This window comes from Cherax quadricarinatus, chromosome 28 (genome assembly GCF_038502225.1).
Source record: "Cherax quadricarinatus isolate ZL_2023a chromosome 28, ASM3850222v1, whole genome shotgun sequence".
Taxonomy (NCBI): domain Eukaryota; kingdom Metazoa; phylum Arthropoda; class Malacostraca; order Decapoda; family Parastacidae; genus Cherax; species Cherax quadricarinatus.
In genome coordinates this window covers 5,510,440-5,535,998 of record NC_091319.1, presented here as the reverse complement: position 1 = coordinate 5,535,998, position 25,559 = coordinate 5,510,440, and the positions used below count along the sequence as shown (strand labels likewise).

Here is a 25,559-nt window from a genome sequence, read left to right as displayed (position 1 = left end):
CGACATGGAATATTCCTGATAATCTCTCGCCATATTATGGCCTATTTTATTCAGTCTAGAGTATATAACATGTTTGTATGTTATTTATAGTGTTTATTATATCATATTAGATCAATTCTGATAGATAAATAAGCCGTAGAGTTGATATATAAGCTGATATAAGCGTAATAATGAAGTGATTTCTCCTGACTCTCTCTGGAGCGGGAATATGGCCAAGGGTTCCCAGATGGTTCCCGATTGGCTGGCACTCTACGGATAAGCTTCGCCTACTTTTATATGATGCCAAATAGTCAGTTATTATATTAGAAAGAATAATGCAAGAAAAAGCTATAAAAACAAGGAAAAAATTCCAAAAAATATATGGGCTGTGAGCAGACGTGCTACCCATATCGCCGTCACCATACCTGATATAAATGACTTATAATTTCTTGTAGAAACGTCGTTGTGAAAATTTGTGTGGACTGCCTCCAAGTGAGTCGCCTACCCTGGCAAACTCTGTTGACACCGAGCTCTGAGGTGGGTACCTCAGCCTCACAAGTGGCTTATAGGACAGATTTTCACAAATGATTGTTATTGCAAGAAACCTCGCCTGCATGCACGTGTAAAGGACTAACTTACTTGGTGTTGCAGCATATATGCTGATCTTCACTTCCCTAAGCTAGCCTTAGCCCCTTTGGACTCCCCTTCAGGAGCCACGTGCAACCGGGAGCATTAATTCCTGCAATATTCAATCGTAATTAGTGTCCTGCCTGCACCTCAGAAATTCCTATATCCAAGAGGGTATGTATCCCCTAGTATAACTATGCAGACTCAGACCCTAGCTTCAGACGGCTCTGAGACACTGGTATTTACTGGGCATGCTCTCTCTGTTGCACACCGGGCCCACAGTTAAACTCACCCACGATCTCCCAAGACACTGGCCAGAATCTACGAGAAAAAAGTGAGGGTCTTGTCTTACTGAAAGGGCCTGACGGAGGTCATCTATGGTACATCGAGGTGCCTCTACCCGATTTCCCCCGGGTCTCAGATGTGAAGACACGTGGGGCGCCGTCTGTTGTTCACGGCACGTCTTGTCTTGATGGTGTCTGTCGTAAGAAGGAGCTGGTCTCCCTTCCAGACCCTCGTCTCTTTGTTCAAACTAGGGCTGCCAGTTCTCCCTAGCTAACTTATCCTAGTGTTTGCCTACATTATCGGCCTATTACTACCTATGTTAAGGTCTTAGGTCTACTTTATCATTATCTACAGATGCCTTAGTAAACCTAATATTAGTGTACTAACAGTAAAACTACCTACTCCTTCCCTGAAGAGTAAATCTATAAATTAAATACATGCCTACCAAGAATCCATCACCGACAAGAGAATGCTTCCCTGTTTGGGTGGGGTATAAGGGCCATCCAGCTCAGCCGTCCCGTACGGCCATGCTGGATCTGCCCTGTGGAATTTTAGGGACCAAATAAATTTCCACAGTCGTAGAACATTGATTCTTGTGCCATTGTGTTGCCAAAGAGTTAAGCTATTTTTCTGTATGTATAACTCAATTTCCATAATTTTTCGATTTTTTTTGAGAGTGCGCGGAAAATTGCCCTACTGCCCCCTGAAGAGTGTCATCATGGGCTTGGCATCCCTAGTTTTGAAGATTCTTATTATTCATCCTGTCATTTTTCTAGCAGATGCGATTGATACAATGTTGGGGTCTTTGAAAGTGAGATCCTCTGACATCATCACTCCCAGGTCTTTTACATTAGTTTTTCACTCTGTTGTGTGGTTGGCATTTGTTTTATACTCCCATTTAGTTTTAATTTCCTCACGTTTTCCATATCTGAGTAATTGAAATTTCTCGTCATCGAACTTCATATTGTTTTCTGCGGCCCATTTGAAAATTTGGTTGATGTCCGTCTTCGAGTCTTGCAGTGTCTTCAGTGAAGGACACTGTCATGCAAATTGCATGTTGTGTCAAACAAATCATCGTGTCACACTGCTGTGTCAAATCATTGCGTCACACTGTTGTGTCAAACTGCTGCGTCACACTGTTGTGTCAAACTGGGGAGAGGCTTGAAGCAAGTGTTCGTTAGGAGGGGGAAAGGATCAGAGGTGTGGATGAGAGAAAGAGAAAAACAAACAAGAAAATATAAATAAGAAACACTTGGGGGGATGATTTCAGGAACCGCTAATATTTAGAACGAAAGTGGAGGAAGCAATGAAAACGATTAAATAAAAACAAGAAGCCTATTTGGAAAGGACTAGAGAAGAGCATGGAAGCTAGCAGTAAACTGTAATGAAAGATAAACATGAAAGAATGTGAACTAATATAGACTAATGTGAAAGAAGAGAGAGTGTGAATAAATTATATAAATCACGGTACGGGTGGGACTCGAACTCACGACAAGTCGTGCAGAATAGGTAAAACTTGCTATTTTGGCTTAAATAGCAAGGTTCTTGCCGAATAAGGCAAGCGAAAATGTGTATATGCAATAATTTCGCAAAAATCATTCTGAACTTAATGAAAACAAAATATATTTCATTGTGTTTGTTTATTACATTAGGATTAAGGGATACATTTCAAGTGCATATTGCTGCATGTTTATCAAAGATTAAATGCGAAAATCTCATCCAGCTTCTTAGAGCTGGGTCACGTGCCCAAGATACAACAGGCATTACCCCTCTGAACCGCCACGCTGACTCGCTGGAACAGAAAACTAGCCTCCCTGGGATTCCTAGTTAATCTGATGAATCTTTTTCCTAGCGCCTTAAGGAACTTAGATGCGCTCTTTTCCCATTTGTCAAGGGTCTCCAAGCCTATGGGAAATCCGAACAAACATATGATGGGCAAGTTCCCCGTATTTTCTAGACTTTTGGGACTCCCTGCAGCTGGTAGCTGCCCCTCCTTCCTCCCTGGTGTATTGGAGATAGGTATCAGCCAATGTGAACACACATGTGTAGTCCCACACCACCTGCTTGCCGTCTGTCCAGGCTTGAAGGGTGATACCTTCTGGACACTTTTGGTATTAAATCCTCGCATTCCCCAGGCCCTGTATGACAAATGAATAATAATGAAAAATATTAATGCTTTGTATATGAGAAAATATTAAATAATTTATTGTATATAAGTTGCATTTTTTATTATTATAACATTAACAAGTTAATTATTTCATCAATTCAGGGAATATAATTAAGAAAACTCTCGGCACTTGAGTCATGGCTGCCAAATTTTTTTTAGTAGACTGGACTCGTGGACTACCTTCCTTGATGACACTGTGAGACGACCTCACAATCTTCAAAACCTCGTCGGAGGCCATTACAACTCTGCTCCTGTACCACTTTACACTTAGCCTTTACTTAAAACACTCTTCCTGATCTAAAATATTTTGATCGTTTGATACAATCAACATCTTTCCTATTATATCTCACCAGCCTTGCTATTTGATACCATAGCCATGAACGTCAAGGACCCCAATTGAAATAAGTCACTTTGACTTTTTTGGGGGGCTATACACAAATAACCCGCACATAAAAGAGAGAAGCTTACGACGACGTTTCGGTCCGACTTGGACCATTGACAAAGTCAATGGTCCAAGTCGGACCGAAACGTCATCGTAAGCTTCTCTCTTTTATGTGCGGGTTATTTGTGTATCGTTCCAGTCACGGTATTGTGCCTTTTTGTTATTTATTTTTGGGGGGTTATCCTAGGTAATTTACACATATGTTACTATAAACGGTAATTTGTGTAATTGTATTAATGTGTATCTGTACCTAAATAAACTTACTAACTTGCGTCTCTGTGCAGTTGAGTGAGGAGCGCTGCCAATAATCTTTTAGGCGACGCCACACTGTCTGACCTTATGTTGCCCTTGCCTGACCAGCCTTGAAGACCACATGCCATACAATGTCTTTGTTGTAATAAATAGTTTAGAAAGCCGACAAGTTGAAGAATGAGGTGTGTGCAGCATTTGGAAATCTTTATTGAGGAAACGTTTCGCCACACAGTGGTTTCATCAGTCCAATACAAAGAAGAACAATCTTGAAGAAAGTACAACATACGCTCGGAGAAGTGGCTTATATCCTGTTGTCAAGTCAGTCGAAGAAGGGTAAGTGCCATCAGCAAGTTTGGCAATATATCAGTGCTGGAGGACGTTTTCTTTTATAAAAATGCGTCAAGCCATCCGGGTCATAGAGTAGTTCCTGAAGACAACAGTGCCAAGGAAGAGGTCTAGTCACAGACCATACCTCTTCGCACTGTTGAATCAGCTACAGGTTCACTGATGAATCAGCTGCAGGGTCACTGATGAATCAGCTGCAGGGTCACTGAAGAATCAGCTACAGGTTCACTGATGAATCAGCTGCAGGGTCACTGAAGAATCAGCTGCAGGTTCACTGATGAATCACCTGTAGGGTCACTGGAGAATCAGCTGCAGGTTCACTGATGAATGAGCTGCAGGTTCACTGATGAATCAGCTGCAGGTTCACTGATGAATCAGCTGCAGGGTCACTGATGAATCAGCTGCAGGGTCACTGAAGAATCAGCTACAGGTTCACTGATGAATCAGCTGCAGGTTCACTGAGGAATCAGCTGCAGGTTCACTGATGAATCAGCTGCAGATTCACTGATGAATCAGCTGCAGGTTCACTGATGAATCAGCTGCAGGGTCACTGAAGAATCAGCTACAGGTTCACTGATAAATCAGCTGCAGGTTCACTGAGGAATCAGCTGCAGGTTCACTGATGAATCAGCTGCAGATTCACTGATGAATCAGCTGCAGGTTCACTGATGAATCAGCTGCAGGGTCACTGAAGAATCAGCTACAGGTTCACTGATGAATCAGCTGCAGGGTCACTGATGAATCAGCTGCAGGGTCACTGAAGAATCAGCTGCAGGTTCACTGATGAATCAGCTGCAGGGTCACTGAAGAATCAGCTGCAGGTTCACTGATGAATCAGCTGCAGGGTCACTGAAGAATCAGCTGCAGGTTCACTGATGAATCAGCTGCAGGGTCACTGAAGAATCAGCTGCAGGTTCACTGATGAATCAGCTGCAGGGTCACTGAAGAATCAGCTGCAGGTTCACTGATGAATCAGCTGCAGGGTCACTGAAGAATCAGCTACAGGTTCACTGATGAATCACCTGTAGGGTCACTGGAGAATCAGCTGCAGGTTCACTGATGAATGAGCTGCAGGTTCACTGATGAATCAGCTGCAGGTTCACTGATGAATCAGCTGCAGGGTCACTGAAGAATCAGCTGCAGGTTCACTGATGAATCAGCTGCAGGGTCACTGAAGAATCAGCTGCAGGTTCACTGATGAATCAGCTGCAGGGTCACTGAAGAATCAGCTGCAGGTTCACTGATGAATCAGCTGCAGGGTCACTGAAGAATCAGCTGCAGGTTCACTGATGAATCAGCTGCAGGGTCACTGAAGAATCAGCTGCAGGTTCACTGATGAATCAGCTGCAGGGTCACTGAAGAATCAGCTACAGGTTCACTGATGAATCACCTGTAGGGTCACTGGAGAATCAGCTGCAGGTTCACTGATGAATGAGCTGCAGGTTCACTGATGAATCAGCTGCAGGTTCACTGATGAATCAGCTGCAGGGTCACTGAAGAATCAGCTGCAGGTTCACTGATGAATCAGCTGCAGGGTCACTGAAGAATCAGCTACAGGTTCACTGATGAATCAGCTGCAGGTTCACTGATGAATCAGCTGCAGGTTCACTAATGAATCAGCTGCAGGTTCACTGATGAATCAGCTGCAGGGTCACTGAAGAATCAGCTGCAGGTTCACTGATGAATCAGCTGCAGGGTCACTGAAGAATCAGCTACAGGTTCACTGATGAATGAGCTGCAGGTTCACTGATGAATCAGCTGCAGGGTCACTGAAGAATCAGCTACAGGTTCACTGAAGAATCAGCTACAGGTTCACTGATGAATGAGCTGCAGGTTCACTGATGAATCAGCTGCAGGTTCACTGATGAATCAGCTGCAGGTTCACTGATGAATCAGCTGCAGGTTCACTGATGAATCAGCTGCAGGGTCACTGAAGAATCAGCTACAAGTTCACTGATGAATGAGCTGCAGGTTCACTGATGAATCAGCTGCAGGTTCACTGATGAATCAGCTGCAGGTTCACTGATGAATCAGCTGCAGGGTCACTGATGAATCAGCTGCAGGTTCACTGATGAATCAGCTGCAGGTTCACTGATGAATCAGCTGCAGGTTCACTGATGAATCAGCTGCAGGTTCACTGATGAATCAGCTGCAGGGTCACTGAAGAATCAGCTACAGGTTCACTGATGAATCAGCTGCAGGGTCACTGAAGAATCAGCTACAGGTTCACTGATGAATGAGCTGCAGGTTCACTGATGAATGAGCTGCAGGTTCACTGATGAATCAGCTGCAGGTTCACTGATGAATCAGCTGCAGGTTCACTGATGAATCAGCTGCAGGTTCACTGAAGAATCAGCTACAGGTTCACTGATGAATGAGCTGCAGGTTCACTGATGAATCAGCTGCAGGTTCACTGATGAATCAGCTGCAGGTTCACTGATGAATCAGCTGCAGGTTCACTGATGAATCAGCTGCAGGTTCACTGATGAATCAGCTGCAGGTTCACTGATGAATCAGCTGCAGGTTCACTGATGAATGAGCTGCAGGTTCACTGATGAATCAGCTGCAGGTTCACTGATGAATCAGCTGCAGGTTCACTGATGAATCAGCTGCAGGTTCACTGATGAATCAGCTGCAGGTTCACTGATGAATCAGCTGCAGGTTCTCTGATGAATCAGCTGCAGGTTCACTGATGAATCAGCTGCAGGTTCACTGATGAATCAGCTGCAGGTTCACTGATGAATCAGCTGCAGGTTCACTGATGAATCAGCTGCAGGTTCACTGAAGAATCAGCTACAGGTTCACTGATGAATGAGCTGCAGGTTCACTGATGAATCAGCTGCAGGTTCACTGATGAATCAGCTGCAGGTTCACTGATGAATCAGCTGCAGGTTCACTGATGAATCAGCTGCAGGTTCACTGATGAATCAGCTGCAGGTTCACTGATGAATGAGCTGCAGGTTCACTGATGAATCAGCTGCAGGTTCACTGATGAATCAGCTGCAGGTTCACTGATGAATCAGCTGCAGGTTCACTGATGAATCAGCTGCAGGTTCACTGATGAATCAGCTACAGGTTCACTGATGAATCAGCTGCAGGTTCAGGACCCCAGCAGATTGGGGCGATAAAGGGAGGCAGTGAGTGGCTGCATCCAGAGAATACCTGGAGTATACCTGGATAGGGTTTCGGGAATCAACGCCCCCGCAGCCCGGTCTATGACCAGGCCTTATCACATTTTATTACTATGATTATTATGGGGAGGCGCTAAACAGGCAGAGGACGCACAGTACCTGCAGTATGGGAGGCAACCAGATTTAATCCAAGGTATCAAGAGCCCCTTCCCTTACAAACAAACAAATTTTATTACTTTGCAAAGGTTAAAATGTGTGATTACATTTTATAAAGTGTTGTTCAGTACAACGAAAGTCACTAACATGCCGGGCCATTTCAGGCAGACTAATACTAAACCTTACACACTACTTAAAACTAGACAGGTTAACAAGTGGTAAATTTTAATTATTCATTATTTTACCTTATTGCCTTATTGCTAGAAAAATGACAGGATGGATAATAAGAACCTTCAAAACTAGGGATGCCAAGCCCATGATGACACTCTTCAGGTCACTTGTTCTATCTAGGCTGGAATATTGCTGCACACTAACAGCACCTTTCAAGGCAGGTGAAATTGCTGACCTAGAAAATGTACAGAGAACCTTCACGGCGCGCATAACGGAGATAAAACACCTCAATTACTGGGAGCGCTTGAAGTTCCTGAACCTGTACTCCCTGGAACGTAGGCGGGAGAGATACATGATTATATACACCTGGAAAATCCTAGAGAGACTAGTACCAAACTTGCACACGAAAATCACTCCCTATAAAAACAAAAGACTCGGCAGACGATGCAACATCCCCCAATGAAAAGCAGGGGTGTCACTAGCACGTTAAGAGACAGAACAGTAAATGTCAAGGGCCCAAGACTGTTCAACTGCCTCCCAGCATACATAAGGGGGATTACCAACAGACCCCTGGCTGTCTTCAAGCTGGCACTGGACAAGCACCTAAAGTCGGTACCTGACCAGCCGGGCTGTGGCTCGTACGTTGGATTGCGTGCAGCCAGCAGTAACAGCCAGGTTGATCAGGCCCTGATCCACCATGAGTCCTGGTCACAGACCGGTCCGCGGGGGCGTTTACCCCTGGAACTCTCTCCAGGTAAACTCCAGTTAAACAGTGAGGTAGGTAAAAAGTTTTATAATTAATAAGATTTATAGTAATGATGTAGCACATAACAAATAACAGTATTACAGTTAGCACAATTTACAATGAGACAACAGTACAATTGTATGTATGCATTAATGTTTTAATTGATTAAGGTGTCGGTCGTAAATTTTTGGGTGATTTTTTTGAGACGTTTCAAGCTGGTTAAATTTAGCAGTGTTGGTATGGTTAATTTTAGAAGACGAGATGACTTTTAAATATAGCATTAAATTGATTTACAGACAGAAAACCTTTGCAGGTTCGGGCAATGAATTCCAGATCTTAGGTCCCTTTATGTGCTTAACATTTTTACACAGTGTGAGACGGACACAGGGGATGTCGAAGAGTGTTTTGTGCCTTGTGTTATGGCTGTGCGTTCTGTAGCTATTAAAAGTTTTAGAGGCGGGTTTATATTGGAGTTTAGTAAGTAAGTTTATTCAGGTATACACAAATACAGTTACATAGGTTATCATACATAGCAGCATATGTGTAGAGAACCTGGGATAACCCAAAAAAGTCAGTGATTTATTTCCTTATTATTATTATTATTATTATTATTATTATTATTATTATTATTATTATTATTATTATTATTATTATTATTATTATTATTATTATTATTATTAAAGATTCGCCGGTATTCTCCCGGCCCGGGCCTTTTCTAAGTGGTGGCCCGGCCTTGGCTCCCTCTTTAGGGAGTGTCTGAGACCTAAGTCTCCCATGGGAGGAGACACAAGTACCTCCTCATCTTTGGGACCAACTGTCCCCAGGCCTAGCCACAAGCTAGGCCTCTCTGGTCTGCCATCCCCGCCACAAGGGGGCTAATGAGAATGACAGTCTTATGAGCTAAAGGCTCGGGCTCAGGCACCTACCCTACCCTAGAAGGGTTAGGCATGGTGTCGATGATTTATTTCCATTGGGGTCCTTTCATTACCTTATTATTATACTATAAAGGAGATAATATCTTATTATACTGTAAAGGAGATAATATCTTATTATACTGTAAAGGAGATAATATCTTATTATACTATAAAGGAGATAATATCTTATTATACTGTAAAGGAGATAATATCTTATTATACTGTAAAGGAGATAATATCTTATTATACTGTAAAGGAGATAATATCTTATTATACTATAAAGGAGATAATATCTTATTATACTGTAAAGGAGATAATATCTTATTATACTATAAAGGAGATAATATCTTATTATACTGTAAAGGAGATAATATCTTATTATTATACTATAAAGGAGATAATATCTTATTATACTGTAAAGGAGATAATATCTTATTATTATACTATAAAGGAGATAATATCTTATTATTATACTATAAAGGAGATAATATCTTATTATACTGTAAAGGAGATAATATCTTATTATTATACTATAAAGGAGATAATATCTTATTATTATACTATAAAGGAGATAATATCTTATTATACTGTAAAGGAGATAATATCTTATTATTATACTATAAAGGAGATAATATTATTATACTATAAAGAGATAATATCTTATTATTATAGTATAAAGAGATAATATCTTATTATTATACTATAAAGAGATAATATCTTATTATTATACTATAAAGAGATAATATCTTATTATTATACTATAAAGGAGATAATATTATTATACTATAAAGAGATAATATCTTATTATTATAGTATAAAGAGATAATATCTTATTATTATACTATAAAGGACATATACTAGGAATAAGGTAAATTGAGATAATTATATATATAGACATCGACACCATGCCTAACCCTTCTAGGGTAGGGTAGGTGCCTGAGCCCGAGCCTTTAGCTCATAAGACTGTCATTCCCATTAGCCCCCTTGGGGCGGGGATGGCAGACCAGAGAGGCCTAGCTTGTGGCTAGGCCTGGGGACAGTTGGTCCCAAAGATGAGGAGGTACTTGTGCCTCCTCCCATGGGAGACTTCGGTCTCAGATACTCCCTAAAGAGGGAGCCAAGGCCGGGCCACCACTTGGACAAGGCCCGGGCCGGGAGAATACCGGCTAATCTTTAACTAACTAACTAACTAAGAGATAATTATATATACATGTGTGTTAGCTAAAAATATAAAAAATCATTCTCCTCCCTTTCTGTCGCTACATTCATTAGGTGCCTTTGGGCTCTCTTCTTGAACTGATTCATGCTATGCCAGACCTCCCCTCAAGGAAGGTTCCTTGATGTTGGTGAGGGGCTCTTGATTTAGGGAATTGGATCTGTGCTCCAGTTCCCCGAATTAAGCCTGAATGCCTTCCACATCCCCCCCCCCCCAGGCGCTGTATAATCCTCCGGGTTTAGCGCTTCCCCCTTGATTATAAAAATAATATGCCAGACCTTGACATGTGCAGAATAATAAGAGTGTATAATTTGTATATTAAGTATGTTGAAGCTCTTGAATAACGGTGGAGTGTTGTTGTCTGGCGCAGGAGTTGGTGATCATCCGCACAGCAGCGTTTTGTTGGGTTATTCCAGGTTTAAGGTGATTGGCCGTGGTTCATCCTCAGCACAAATACCGTAGGTGAGGTAAGGGTAGATAAAAGAATGGTATAGTGTACGTAGTGCCATTAGTGATACATAGTACCGTATCATGGAAAAGATGCATTCCGTTTTGGATACTTTCTTGGATATATGTTGGATGTGGATCTGAAATTTAAAACTGCAGTCAAGGTGAAGACCTTGAAATTTACCGTGTGTGTGTGTGTGTCTTATAATGGGGGAACCATTAATCCATATGTTAAGTTGGATATTTAAAGCTATTTCCTGACAGCAAAAAGTAGGTTTTGTCTATGTTAAGAGTATATATTATTTTTTTTTTATTTATTTTAGCCAGTCCTCTCGAGGGATTACAGTAGGTTTAGCGCTTACTCTTGATTGTAATAATATGTTAAGAATAAGTTTGTTGGTCGTTATCTACGTAGCTCTTTTAGTAGCTCGTCGTTTACAGTGTCTCTAATCATAGTCGGGTTTGAATGAGAGAAGATATAACAGTGTGATCTGGGAATACAACTGGTTTAAGGAGTTGAGATTCGTTTACCTGGAGAGAGTTGCGGGAGTCAACGCCCCCGTGGCCTGATCTGTGACCAGGCCTCATAGTGGAGTGGATCAGGGCCTGATCAACCAGGCTCTTACTGCTGGCCGCACGCAAGCCAACGTACGAACCACAGCCTGGCTGGTCAGGTACCGACTTTAGGTGCTTGTCCAGTGCCTGTTTGAAGACAGTCAAGGGTCTATCGGTAATCCCCCTTATGTATGCTGTGAGGCAGTTGAACAGTCTTGGGCCCCTGACACTTACTGTGTTATCTTTTAACATGCTAGTGACACCCCTGCTTTTCATTGGGGGGATGTTGCATTGTCTGCCGAGTCTTTTGCTTTCGTAGGGAGTGATTTTCGTGTGCAAGTTTGGTACTAACCCCTCTAGGATTTTCCAGGTGTATATAATCATGTATCTCTCCCGCCTGCATTCCAGGGAGTACATGTTCAGGAACTTCAATCGTTCCCAGTAATTGAGGTGTTTTATCGCAGCTATGTGTACCGTGAAGGTTCTCTGTACATTTTCTAGGTCAGCAATTTCACCTGCCTTGGAAGGTGCTGTTAGTGTGCAGCAATATTCTAGCCTAGATAGAACAAGCGACCTGAAGAGTGTCATCATGGGCTTGGCATCCCTAGTTTTGAAGGTTCTCATTATCCATCCTGTCATTTTTCTAGCAGATGCGATTGATTGATACATTATCACCCCCAGGTCTTGGACGTTAGTTTTTCGCTCTATTGTGTGACTGGAATTTGTTTTATACTCCCATGAAATTTTAATTTCCTCACGTTTGCTATATCTGAGTAATTTAAATTTCTCATCGTTGAACTTCATATTGTTTTCTGCAGCCCATTGAAAGATTTGGTTGACGTCCGCGTTGGGAATAGAACTGGTTTAAGGAGTTGAGATGCGTCGGGAATAGAACTGGTTTAAGCAGTTGAGATGCGTCGGGAATAGAACTAGTTTAAGAAGTTGAGATGCATCGGGAATAGAACTGGTTTAAGCAGTTGAGATGCGTCAGGAATGGAAATGGTTTAAGCAGTTGAGATGCGTCGGGAATAGAACTGGTTTAAGCAGTTGAGATGCGTCGGGAATAGAACTGGTTTAAGCAGTTGAGATGCGTCGGGAATAGAACTGGTTTAAGCAGTTGAGATGCGTCAGTGAGGACACTGATGTAAATGAGAAAGAGCAGTGAGCCAAGGACACTACCATGTGGCAGGCTGAGTCCTTTCCAAATATGCTTCTTGTTTTTATTTATTTTCTTTGCTTCCTCCTCTTTCGCTCCAAATATTAGCTGTTCCTGAATTCCCCTCCCCCCTCCACCATGTGTTTCTTATTGATATTTTCTTGTTTATCTCTCTCTCTCTCTCTGGAAGAAAGAAAGGAAATTGAGAAAATCATCATGGAAATAGGTGAAGAAGAGATGGACAAGATTGTAAATTTTCAGAGAATAGGGGGGTACTTGAAGGGGAGAAACCGACCGATCAAGCTGATTCTCAGGACGGAAACAGTGCGGAACAGGATCCTCCAAGAGAAACCACGGTTGAAATACTCCGAAGAGTACAAGAGGGTGTTCCTAGACAGAGACAGAACACAAACAGAATGACAGCAGCTGAGGGAGAGGACAAAAAAGCGAAAGGAACTAGGAAAGGAGACAAGGATGGAACCAGCAGAGGTCAGTCAGAGCAGCAAGGGCAAGCACACAGGCAACTATCCTCAGAACCCCACAACCTATCACACCATCCCAACACACACTATAATCCATACCCACAGCTTCCACCCAACACCGAACTATAGAATCCCACAGTATGCTACCAGGTCTCCCACCCTCACAGGGCCCCCAAACCACAGTGTTGGGAAGGAAACTGAAGGTATGGTACACAAACGCTGATGGAATAACAAATAAGTGGGAGGAGTGGCACGAAAGAGTCAAAGAGGCATCACCGGACATCATAGCTCTCACAGAAACCAAGCTTACAGGTATGATTACAGATGCCATCTTTCCAGTGGGATACCAGATTCTGAGGAAAGACAGAGGGAACAGGGGGGTGGAGGAGTTGCACTGCTGATCAAAAACCGATGGAATATTGATGAGCTGGAGAGAGGAGACAGCGGAGAAGAAAGTGATTACATAGCGGGAATGCTTCACTCTGGAGGTCCCAAGGTGGTAATAGCAGTGATGTATAACCCACCACAGAACAGAGGGAGGCCAAGGCAAGAGTACGACGAGAGCAATAGAGCGATGGTTGACACACTGGCTGCAGTGGCCAGAAGAGCTCATGCATGCAGGGCAAATCTCCTGATCATGGGTGACTTTAACCACAAGGAGATCGATTGGGAGAACTTGGAGCCACATGGGGGCCAAGATACATGGAGGGCTAAAATGATGGAGGTGGTACTGGAAAACTTCATGTACCAACACGTAAGGGACACTACAAGAGAGAGAGGAGAGGATGAACCAGCAAGACTGGACTTAGTATTCATCTTGAGTAGTGCTGATATCGAGGACATCACATATGAAAGACCCCTTGGGGCCAGCGATCATGTGGTTTTAAGCTTCGAATACACAGTAGAGCTACAAGTGGAGGGGGAAGCAGGAAGGCCAGGACGAATGAAGCCAAACTACAAGAAAGGGGACTACACGGGAATGAGGAACATCCTGAATGGGGTTCAGTGGGACAGAGAACTGGCAGGGAAGCAGTTAATGAGATGATGGAATATGTAGCAACAATATGCAAGGAGGCTGAGGAGAGGTTTGTACCCAAGGGTAACAGGAATAATGAAAAAGCCAGGATGAGTCCATGATTCACCCAAAGGTGCAGGGAGGCAAAAACCAAGTGTGCTAGGGAATGGAAGAAATATAGAAGGCAAAGGACCCAGGAGAATAAGGAGAGCAGTCGTAGAGCCAGAAACGAATATGCACAGGTAAGAAGGGAGGCCCAACGACAATATGAAAACGACATAGCAGCGAAAGCCAAATCTGACCCGAAACTGTTATACAGCCACATCAGGAGGAAAACAACAGTCAAGGACCAGGTAATCAGGCTAAGGAAGGAAGGAGGAGAGACAACAAGAAATGACCATGAAGTATGTGAGGAACTCAATAAGAGATTCAAAGAAGTGTTCACAGAGGAGACAGAAGGGGCTCCAGAAAGACGGAGAGGTGGGGCACACCACCAAGTGCTGGATACACTGCACACAACCGAGGAAGAAGTAAAGAGGCTTCTGAGTGAGCTAGATACCTCAAAGGCAATGGGGCCAGATAACATCTCCCCATGGGTCCTGAGAGAGGGAGCAGAAGTGCTATGTGTACCCCTAACAACAATATTCAATACATCTATCGAAACAGGGAGATTGCCTGAGGCATAGAAGACAGCAAATGTAGTCCCAATCTTTAAAAAAGGAGACAGACATGAAGCACTAAACTACAGACCAGTGTCACTGACATGTATAGTATGCAAAATCATGGAGAAGATTATCAGAAGAGTGGTGGAACACCTAGAAAGGAATGATCTCATCAACAGCAGCCAACATGGTTTCAGGGATGGGAAATCCTGTGTCACAAACCAACTGGAGTTCTATGACATGGTGACAGCAGTAAGACAAGAGAGAGAGGGGTGGGTGGATTGCATATTCTTGGACTGCAAGAACGCGTTTGACACAGTTCCACACAATAGATTAGTGCAAAAACTGGAGGACCAAGCAGGGATAACAGGGAAGGCACTACAATGGATCAGGGAATACTTATCAGGAAGACAGCAGCGAGTCATGGTACGTGGCGAGGTATCAGAGTGGGCACCTGTGACCAGCGGGGTCCCACAGGGGTCAGTCCTAGGACCAGTGCTGTTTCTGGTATTTGTGAACGACATGACGGAAGGAATAGACTCTGAGGTGTCCCTGTTTGCAGATGATGTGAAGTTGATGAGAAGAATTCACTCGATCGAAGACCAGGCAGAACTACAAAGGAATCTGGACAGGCTGCAGACCAGGTCCAGCAATTGGCTCCTGGAGTTCAATCCCACCAAGTGCAAAGTCATGAAGATTGGGGAAGGGCAAAGGAGACTGCAGACGGAGTACAGTCTAGGGGCCAGAGACTACATACCTCACTCAAGGAAAAAGATCTTGGGGTGAGTATAACACCAGGCACATCTCCTGAAGCACACATCAACCAAATAACGGCTGCAGCATATGGGCGCCTAGCAAACCTCAGAACAGCATTCCGACATCTTAATAAGGAATCGTTCAGGACCCTGTACACCGTGTACGTTAGGCCCATATTGGAGTATGCGGCACCAGTTTCGAACCCACACCTAGCCTGGTCACAGACCGGGCCGCGGGGGCGTTGACCCCCGGAACTCTCTCCAGGTAAACTCCAGGTCTCCAGGTAGCCAAGCATGTAAAGAAACTAGAGAAAGTGCAAAGGTTTGCAACAAGACTAGTCCCAGAGCTAAGAGGTATGTCCTACGAGGAGAGGTTAAGGGAAATCAACCTGACGACACTGGAGGACAGGAGAGATAGGGGGGACATGATAACGACATACAAACTACTGAGAGGAATTGCCAAGGTGGACAAAGACAGGATGTTCCAGAGATTGGACGCAGTAACAAGGGGACACAGTTGGAAGTTGAAGACACAGATGAATCACAGGGATGTTAGGAAGTATTTCTTCAGTCACAGAGTAGTCAGTAAGTGGAATAGTTTGGGAAGCGATGTAGTGGAGGCAGGATCAATACATAGCTTTAAGCAGAGGTATGATAAAGCTCACAGTTCAGGGAGAGTGACGTAGTAGCGACCAGTGAAGAGGCGGGACCAGGAGCTCGGACTCGACCCCTGCAGCCTCAACTAGGTGAGTACACACACACACACACAGGAGAAAGATCTTGGGGTGAGTATAACACCGAGCATGTCTCCGGAAGCACACATCAACCAGATAACTGCAGCAGCATATGGGCGCCTAGCAAACCTGAGAATAGCGTTTCGATACCTCAGTAAGGAATCGTTCAAGACACTGTACACCGTGTACGTCAGGCCCATACTGGAGTATGCAGCACCAGCTTGGGACCCACACCTGGTCAAGCACGTCAAGAAATTAAAGAAAGTGTAAAGGTTTGCAACAAGGCTAGTTCCAGAGCTAAGGGGAATGTCCTACGAAGGAAGGTTAAGGGAAATCTGCCTGACGACACTGGAGGACAGGAGGGTTAGGGACAAAATACTGCGAGGAATAGATAAGATGGACAAGACAGGATATTCCAGAGAGAAGACACAGAAACAAGGGGGTCACAATTGGAAGCTGAAGACTCAGATGAGCCAAAGGGATGTTAGGAAGTATTTCTTCAGTCATAGAATTGTCAGGAAGTGGAATAGCCTGGCAAGTGATGTAGTGGAGGCAGGAACCATGAATAGTTTTAAGACGAGGCCAGGAACTGAGTCTCGACCCCTGCAACCACAATTAGGTGAATACACAAGTCTCGGCCATAAAAAAATTCATTTAGATTGTTGACCCTTAGTCTGATTAACGGCTTACTGAACGCTGAGTCATATTGGGACTAGTATCTCACTCACTTCTTTGCTGTCATCTGTGTAAGTCCCATCTTGTTTAAGCAGGAGCCCAATACTGGTGGTTGTTTTTGCTCTAGATTTGGTATAAGAAGTATTTTATTTATTTTTTTTTTCAGTTTCGTTGATGGCTTTAAGTTCTTTCTGTGTTTCTTGTCTCTTGTATGATTCCTTAAGCTTATATTTGATATTTGCTATTTCTCTGACCAGTGCCTCCTTCCGTATTTCAGATATACTGGCTCCCTATACAGGCCTTCGCTAGTATAGGGAGTGTCTCTTTCTAGTTTATATCTTCGTTTTTCTTAAAGGAATGTGCCTTGAGCATACCTCAAGTGCCACGCAGTTAATTCTTTCTGGGCAACAGTTCGAGTCCGTGTTGTTTACGATATCTAACATGATATCAAACACACACACACACACACACACACACACACACACACACACACACACATACACACAGGTGTTATTCGCGGCTGTGTGTTGTTGGGAGGTATTGGCTCGCCCCAGGGCGGGTTGCGACCTCCTTGCCTGCTCAGGGTCGCATAAAAATAACATGAATGTCTGTTACCGAGCGAAAAAATAGCGTAAAAGTCTGGCGGGGGATTTTTACGGTAAGGAAAATTGACGATCCTCAGCAGAGTCGTTCGTTTTGGCTGGAAAATGGCTTCGCAGTGTGGGCAGTGGGCAGGGGCGTCGTAAGGGGGGGGGGGGACGAGCCGCCCCGGGTGACACCATTTACGGGGTGACACCATAGAGCCTCTAAAGAGGGTAACACTAATGACCAAAACCATGCTGCAGCAACCTAAGAGAAAAATCCTTCGTTTCTATATAGCCTATTATAGGATTACAGAGTACAAATAGGCCTATATAGGGAAAATCATTGATTTTGATGATGTGATAGATGATTTTGCAGGAATGAAGGCAAGGAAGTGAAATATCAGATTCTTTGAGATGTTACGTGTACTCAAGGTTAAATCGGAACTAGTTTTTTTCTTTATTTTTCGTTTTTTTTCATTGTTGAAGATGAATAAATGTAGGATCTGTTGCCTATACTCAGAGTGGTATTTGAGTTTATTTTTCCGCAGTATTATTACGATTATTTATTTTATCATTAATAAAATTCGGTTTATGGCCTTTAAACGTTATCATTGCTAAACATCAGTCACTGGTCATGAAGCAGTGATGTGACTGAAGTTTACTACCGCTATCCCACCGACCTTGGATTTCATGGGGGTGGCACCAAAGATGCTGCCCCGGGTGACACCAACCCTACCGACGCCTCTGGCAGGGGGCAGTGGGTAGTAGATAGAGGTGGTGGGTAGTAGACAACACAAATAACACACACACACATAAACAACACATGCACAAGAACACACACACACACATACACAAACATGAGCAACATACACACACGGGGCGGGGCCAGGAGGTGTAACTTGACCTCTGCAATCACAAATAGGTAGGAACACACACACTAATATATATATATATATATATATATATATATATATATATATATATATATATATATATATATATATATACATATATCAATAAGAACACTGCGACTAGCCAAGGACTCGAGCCCATGTTGCTTTGGCCCGCCTCATGGCGAGCGAAAACCACATGATGCTCTAACCCACAGGACCACCAAATCCTACAAGAATCACGCACTCATTCTAGGCACCTAAAGTCAATATTTGACCAGCCGGACTGTGGTTTTTACGTCGGTTTGCGTGCGGCCAGCAGTAACGGCCTGGTTGATCAGACCCTGATCCACCACGAGGCCTGGTCTCAGACTGAGCCGCGGGGGCGTTGACCCCTGAAACCCTCTAGGTACACTCCAGGTATACCTGGTTCGCATCCAACTTCAAAGATGGAGGAGAACGTAATCTTTGATATGTTGTACTATCACATTCATGTTTGTGCCTTTTAAATACCGTGGCTTATAAGACGCGGCTTACAGAACTTGGACTTATTTTAGTTTCATTGGCTCAGCATCGGACGTAACTGGGAGAGCTATAGTCCACCTTCCACCCCAAACTTATAGCTCCCGTCTCTGACCTTCAGCTTATAGGACGCAGGGTGGCTTTTGGAGACATTTTAAAAAACATGCGTCTAATAAACCGCAAAATACAATAAATAATCCCTCGCCTCTCTCTCTCTCTCTCTCTCTTTCTCTCTCTCTTTACATATATATATATATATATATATATATATATATATATATATATATATATATATATATATATATATATATATATATATATATATATATATATAATGTGCCGAATAGGTAAAAAATTTTCATTTATGTTAATGTAGAAATTAATATCTGTACCAAAAAAAAATTAGAAAACTTACCTAACCTTATTAAAAAACGCAATTTAATTTAGCCTAATCCAACTAAATATATTTTAGATAAGTTTACAATAATTTTATGATAAACAAACACAATGAATTATTTTTTTTTAGTTAGGTTCAGAATGATTTTTCGCGAAATTATTGCATACACAAATTTTCGCTTGCCTTATTCGGCAAGAATAACAAATTTTACACTGCAGTAGCCAAGGATTCGAACCCATGCTGCTTCGGCCCGCCTCATGGTGAACGAAAACACATGACGCTTTAGACCATTATTAAGGATTGTGTAGGCTAGTGGTCTAAAGCGTCACATCTTTTTGCTTACCATGAGGCGGGCCCAAGCAGCATGGGTTCGAATCCTTGGCTAGTGCAGTGTTGTTATTGATAGAGTAAGTTACTAAATACTGTAAAGAATTTTTATGAGGATAGTGAGGCTCGGGTTAGGGTGTGTAGGAGAGAGGGAGATTATTTTCCAGTAAAAGTAGGTCTTAGACAGGGATGTGTAATGTCACCATGGCTGTTTAACATATATTTAACGTACATATGTAGATAGGGTTGTAAAAGAATTAAATGCTAGGGTGTTGGGGAGAGGGGTGGGATTAAATTATGGGGAATCAAATAGAGTATGGGAGTTGACATAGTTACTTTTTGCTGGTGATACTGTGCTTTTGGGGGATTCTAAAGAAAAGTTGCGAAGGTTAGTGGGCGAATCTGGGAGGGTGTATAAAGGTAGAAAATTGAAAGTGAATATAGATAAGAGTAAGGTGATAAGGGTATCAAACGATTTAGATAAAGAAGAATTGGATATCACATTGGAGGGAGGGAGTATGGAAGAAGTGAATGTTTTCAGATATTTGGGAGTGAACTTGTCAGCAGATGGGTTTATGAAGGATGAGGTTAACCATAGAATTGATGAAGGAATACAGGTGAGTGGTGCGTTGAGGTGTCTGTGGAGGCAAGGAACGTTATCCATGGAGGCAGGGAAGGGAATGTACGTGAGTGTAGTGGTACCAACACTCTTGTGTGGGTGTGAAACATGGGTTGTGAATGCTTCTATTTTTAGTTAGCTTAGAATTGTTAAAGCTACGGCAATGTTGCTTATTTTCTATTAGATGAGTAATCTAGTGTTTCCTCTTAGTTACTGTCGCTGAAGATCAGTATCAGCGACCTTTTTTATTTCATCTTCTTCGTGCTGAGTCTAAATATCATATCGTTGACTCCCTTTGTCGTCCAAAACAGGCAAGAAGTCGTAAAGTACACCAAGAGCCCAGTGTCTACAACAGGGATGGCAGTGATCTGAGTGATGGAGAAGTAGCAAGCAACGAACGCAGCGCACCGGACAGCCTCTGCCAGTGGTGCCCACACCCACCCGTCAAACATGGCCGTCAGCACGCCCACAGACACGAATATGAAGATCAGCATCGATAGCATTATACCCAGTGAGCCCTGTAAGTAGAGACATTGTTACTTTATATTTTAAGAGTTTTTCACAATTTGTATTATCCTTATTATTAGTAGCAGTAAAGTATATAATCATAGACACAAAACACAGAGACTCGCAATAAAAAATAAACTAAACTGTTCGATTTTGTTAGGTTATCCTTAGCTGAATATTCATAATTGTATCATCATTGTCTGCCTATAATAACGTACCTAATGCAAATGTTCTACATGTATTAAACAACAGTCCGATGGAGCATGACAAAAAACCCATCCAGTACTCACCAAGTTGAACTCAGTTGTGTTAACAGGGATAGGTTCGAGGCTCCTGACCCCACCTTTTAACTTATCGACCGATTTCACTGATTTCTGGCCTCCAGCACCCGATCATATTTACTCTTGAAGTATAGTATTCGCCTCTACCATCCAGTATTAGCTACGTTAAAACTTACAGACATCTTGGTGTAAATGTACCCTTTAACAAATCCACTATACCACAACTAAATAAGAAATGCAAAGATAGGCTAAATGCTCTCAAAGCTGTTGCTGGCTACAACCCCAACTATGGTGCTAATGTGAGAATCGTGAGAATGATGTACATAGCCTATCTTAGGTCCTTAATTGATTATGCTGCTCCCATGTTGATATTAGCTAGAGAAATTCTCTCCGACCCTTGGAGTTAATGCAAAATGAAGCTCTGAGAATTATTCTTGGCTGTCCCAAATCTACAAAGGTTCTTAACATGAGGAAGAGCTTGATATTTCTAGTATCAGTGATAGGATTGTTGAGATTAACACTGTACTCGGTATTAGAATGTTAAGAAATTACCAAGACACTGTCACAATGAATCTTACTGTCTCGAAGTAAATACACACAGATCTAAATGGATTGTGAAAGCGTGCAGTTGCATTAAGTTTTATAACCTGCATGAACTGTATTACTGCAGACAAACAAGAGCATTTCACCCCTCCATGGAAGATGTGTTTATTTAATATTACATACCTGTAAGCCCCTCCCAAGAAGCTCATTGCTAGTAATCCCTTCCTTAAATCACTTGTTAAAGCAACTGCTCAAGAAGAAATTTCTCGCCTAGCTGTTAGTAATAAGTTATCACAAGTTATATACACTGATAGATCTAAACAGGAGTCTTCTGGCAGGGCTGCATCTGCTCTTGTTGCCACCTCCCTAGTTAAGAACGATATTAAACTTTTTGAACTAGGCATAAGAATTAACAACTGGGTGTCTACATTGCAAACTGAATTGTTTGCAATCCTAATGGCGCTAAAGCTAACTTATGACACTGAGCTTGACAGTATCATCATTACTGATTCTATGTCATCACTGAAGGCTCTTGACTCATATAATGACTCCAACAACATGCTCATTGGAGAAGCCAGGTATAGATACTAAAAAATTAGGGACAAAGGAATTAATGTAAATTTGCTATGGATCCCATCACACATTGGATTACTCCTTCATGATAAAGTTGATATGTTAGCCAAGAAGAGTACCCAGAAGGAGAATGTAGAATATAACTTTGGTATATCTGTGTCTAGCATTAGGAATAATATTAAGAGAGAAGTAAATAATGAAAATGATTGTTATAGGAATGCAGTTAGAAGCCTGAGTATATCTATAACCCACTATGATAACATGAACGTAGATATGTATGTTTATGGAGCAACTTGCAATGTGAACAGACTGACTGATGTTGTAGTGGCCAGGCTAAGGCTGGCAGTTTGGGAGACACACAGATGATGATCAATCTAAATGCAAATTATGTGATCAGGCATTTGGTCACTGTCTTGAACACTATGTGCTTAATTGTCCACCTATTGAGGAATACGGAAATAGTATAATAACCTATGTGACATGTCAAGATATCTTATTAATAAACCATACCCGCGGGTTCTATCCCCGCCCGTGGTATGGTTTGTATGCAATCGTGTCATTACGATTTCGTGAGTTATCTTATTAATGAAAATAAAATACCAGATATACTAAGCAAATTTCCTAAATTTGCTTAGTATATCTGGCAAATTTCCTAAATTTGCTTGTAACAGATAAGTAAACTGTAGATATGCAGATATAAATCCGTATGTACACCTGTTAACCTTTTTGGGGCCTAGTTCCTAGGTCTTTTGTGTATCTATATGCTCTTGCGCTATCGTCCACAGGATGGATATGAAGTGCACAATAAACTAACCACTTCTGTGGCAAAATCTAAACAAATCTAACCATCCAGTATCATGGAATATGTCAAGGAAAACCATCCAGTGTGATGGAATGTGTCAGGAAACCCATCCAGTACAATGAAATATGATAGTAAACTCATCCTGTATGATGGAATGTGACGCCAAACCTAACTTGTGTGGTGGAGAAATGACGGAACACCATATGGTAAAAAACAAATATGATATAATACCGACAAGATGAAGATACACTTGTAGGAGTAGTAACCTTGGATAACGAACCCTTCACCGTCTTCAAGGCGCCGCTTTTGAAAGGTTAGCAGTCGTGCGCTAGCGTAGAGAGACAGAGAAAGGAAAGATAAAACTTAAATTCGTGACAGTATCTGACCATGTATTTAGCCACCATCAGCTGCTGAGCCAGGAACGTCAACGTCATGTGCGACGCAATGTACAGAAGCATTCCCTGTGATATCCGAGGGTTATATTTGATTCTGGGGGCCTTGACATCGATGAAGGTGCTAGGGTCTCCAAGGCGGGGCAACCCTGGGGCCCAACCTGGACCATAGAACAAGGCCTTCAGTGAGTCTCCCCAGGTGGTCATGCTCCTCGCCTTGCGGTACACTTCCACGAAGTAGTAGACCTGCAGAGGAAACATAACTCAGGAAATACTACTTAATACATGGACGATCAAGCCTCCACCACTCCTTTTGGTTAAAAACCCACACGGTTTTACCGCTTCGTCATTAATATTTACAAAGCTAATACTAATTCATTTACTGCAAGCTGATCTGAAAAATATAATGTACAAAATGGCTCATGATACACTGTGCTATGCCCTTAAGAGGCTCTTGATCCAAGGCATCGGAGTTTCCCATCCCCTTCCTTTGATCAAACTTGATTGTCCCTCATTCCCCAGGATTTGTATAATCCGTACGTGTCTAGCACTTCCCCATGACTATATTGATAACACAGTGCTCTAATAATAAGAAAATCACCTAATTAGTAATAAATACTGAGCTGTAATTACATGCGTTATAATAATGCTTGTTTAGAGTATCCTAGTGTTGATGGCATGCCAATTTATTGGGACCGTTCTGCAGATTAGATGTCAGGAGAAATAATAATAATAATAATAATAATAATAAGAAGAAGAAGAAGAAGAAGAAGTCGAAATAAAGCATCGTATCACTTTTTGTCACATCAGAAAGCGCTTCATCGGTGACTGAAAAGCGTTTGGACGAACCTCTCTTCAGCACTTCTGTAAATGATAAATATATAATAGAAAAACTTCTGCATATAAGAAGCAATTTATTTTATTGTATATAAGAAAAAAGAAATTTATTTTATTATATATGATAAAGAAGTAAATTATTTTATTGTACTGAGAAAGAATTTTTTTCTGTAGTATGAGAAAGAAGTTATTTTATTGTATTTAAGAAGTAAATTATTTTATTGTACTGAGAAAGAATTTTTTTCTGTAGTGTGAGAAAAAAGTTATTTTATTGTATTTAAGAAGTAATTTGTTATATTTATTCATTTATTTATTTATTTTATATCTTTGCATATAGTACATTGAGATTTTGTATTTACAATAGTGGGTTGCAATGCGAAGAGAGCCTCTATTATGCCTAGGCATTATGGGCCAATTTAACATTATTGGCTTACAGACTACTTAACACTAAGGATTATATCATAGTTGTACAGTAGGATAGTAATTATTTCATAGGTGTACAGTAGATTATTAATTATAAGTGAATCTAATTTAAGACAAAAGATATATCCATATATTCAAAAATGCTTTTTGTGAAAACAATGATTCAATTATATTCCTATCAACAATGGATAGAAGGTTCAAAGTGATTGTTGAGGTTATGATGTGGGAGTACATAAGTGAGTATGTGTGTACTGAGTATTTAGTATTTAGTCTAGGGTGATTAGTGGCTTTTGAGAAGAGTCTTAAATTGATTTTCAGACCGAGTTACTTTAATATCTTCAGGTAATGAATTCCATATTTTGGGGCCCTTTATGTGCATAGAGGTTTTACAGAGTGATGTGGACACGAGGTACATCAAAAAGAGATCTGTATCTTGTGTTATGGTCATGTGTCCTCTTAAGGTTGGTGAGGAGAAGTTTGAGTGGAGGGTTTATATTTGCGTGTATTGTTCTGTGTATGTAGTAGGCACATGAATAAGTATGGATATTCTTAATGGTGAGCAGATTCAGACTTTTGAAAATTGGTGGAGGAGTATGCTGGCAGGAGTGGGAATTTGTTATCATTCTTACTGCTACCTTTTGCTGAGTTATTAGAGGTTTTAGGTGACTGAATGTTGTTGATCCCCATGCACAAATTCCATATGTAAGATAAGGGTATATGAGTGAATGGTACAGTGCCAGGAGAGCTGATTGTGGAACGTAGTACCTTATCTTTGATAGTATGCCTACAGTCTTAGAGATTTTCTTGGTGATTTGTTGTATGTGTGTCTGGAACTTAGGTTACTGTCAAGGTGGATACCGGATACATAGGAATTTTCCCTCTGTAAGTCTTGTGGCTGATGATCCGTTTAGCGTTAAGTTAATTGGATCATTTGTAGCTTTGTTTTCAAAC

The 25,559-nt window shown here is 41.9% G+C and overlaps 1 protein-coding gene and 1 long non-coding RNA gene across 6 annotated transcripts in view; one reads left to right on the top strand and one right to left on the bottom strand.

The window, feature by feature from the left end:
* LOC128693243 (uncharacterized) overlaps positions 1 to 25,559 on the top strand; it is a 70,166-nt gene that overhangs the window by 37,048 nt on the left and 7,559 nt on the right. The window contains exon 2 of the long non-coding RNA XR_008407696.2: positions 20,562 to 20,770. This is a non-coding gene — a long non-coding RNA (uncharacterized lncRNA). The remainder of the gene's footprint in view (positions 1 to 20,561; positions 20,771 to 25,559) is intronic.
* LOC128693238 (alkylglycerol monooxygenase) overlaps positions 19,345 to 25,559 on the bottom strand; it is a 67,207-nt gene continuing 60,992 nt past the window's right edge. For all 5 annotated transcript variants that reach the window (XM_053782776.2, XM_053782774.2, XM_053782779.2 and 2 more), the window contains 2 exons: positions 23,343 to 23,594; positions 19,345 to 20,768 (listed from right to left, as the gene is read on the bottom strand). In XM_053782776.2, the coding sequence (XP_053638751.1) occupies positions 20,496 to 20,768; positions 23,343 to 23,594 (525 nt within the window). In that variant the 3' untranslated portion in view covers positions 19,345 to 20,495. The remainder of the gene's footprint in view (positions 20,769 to 23,342; positions 23,595 to 25,559) is intronic.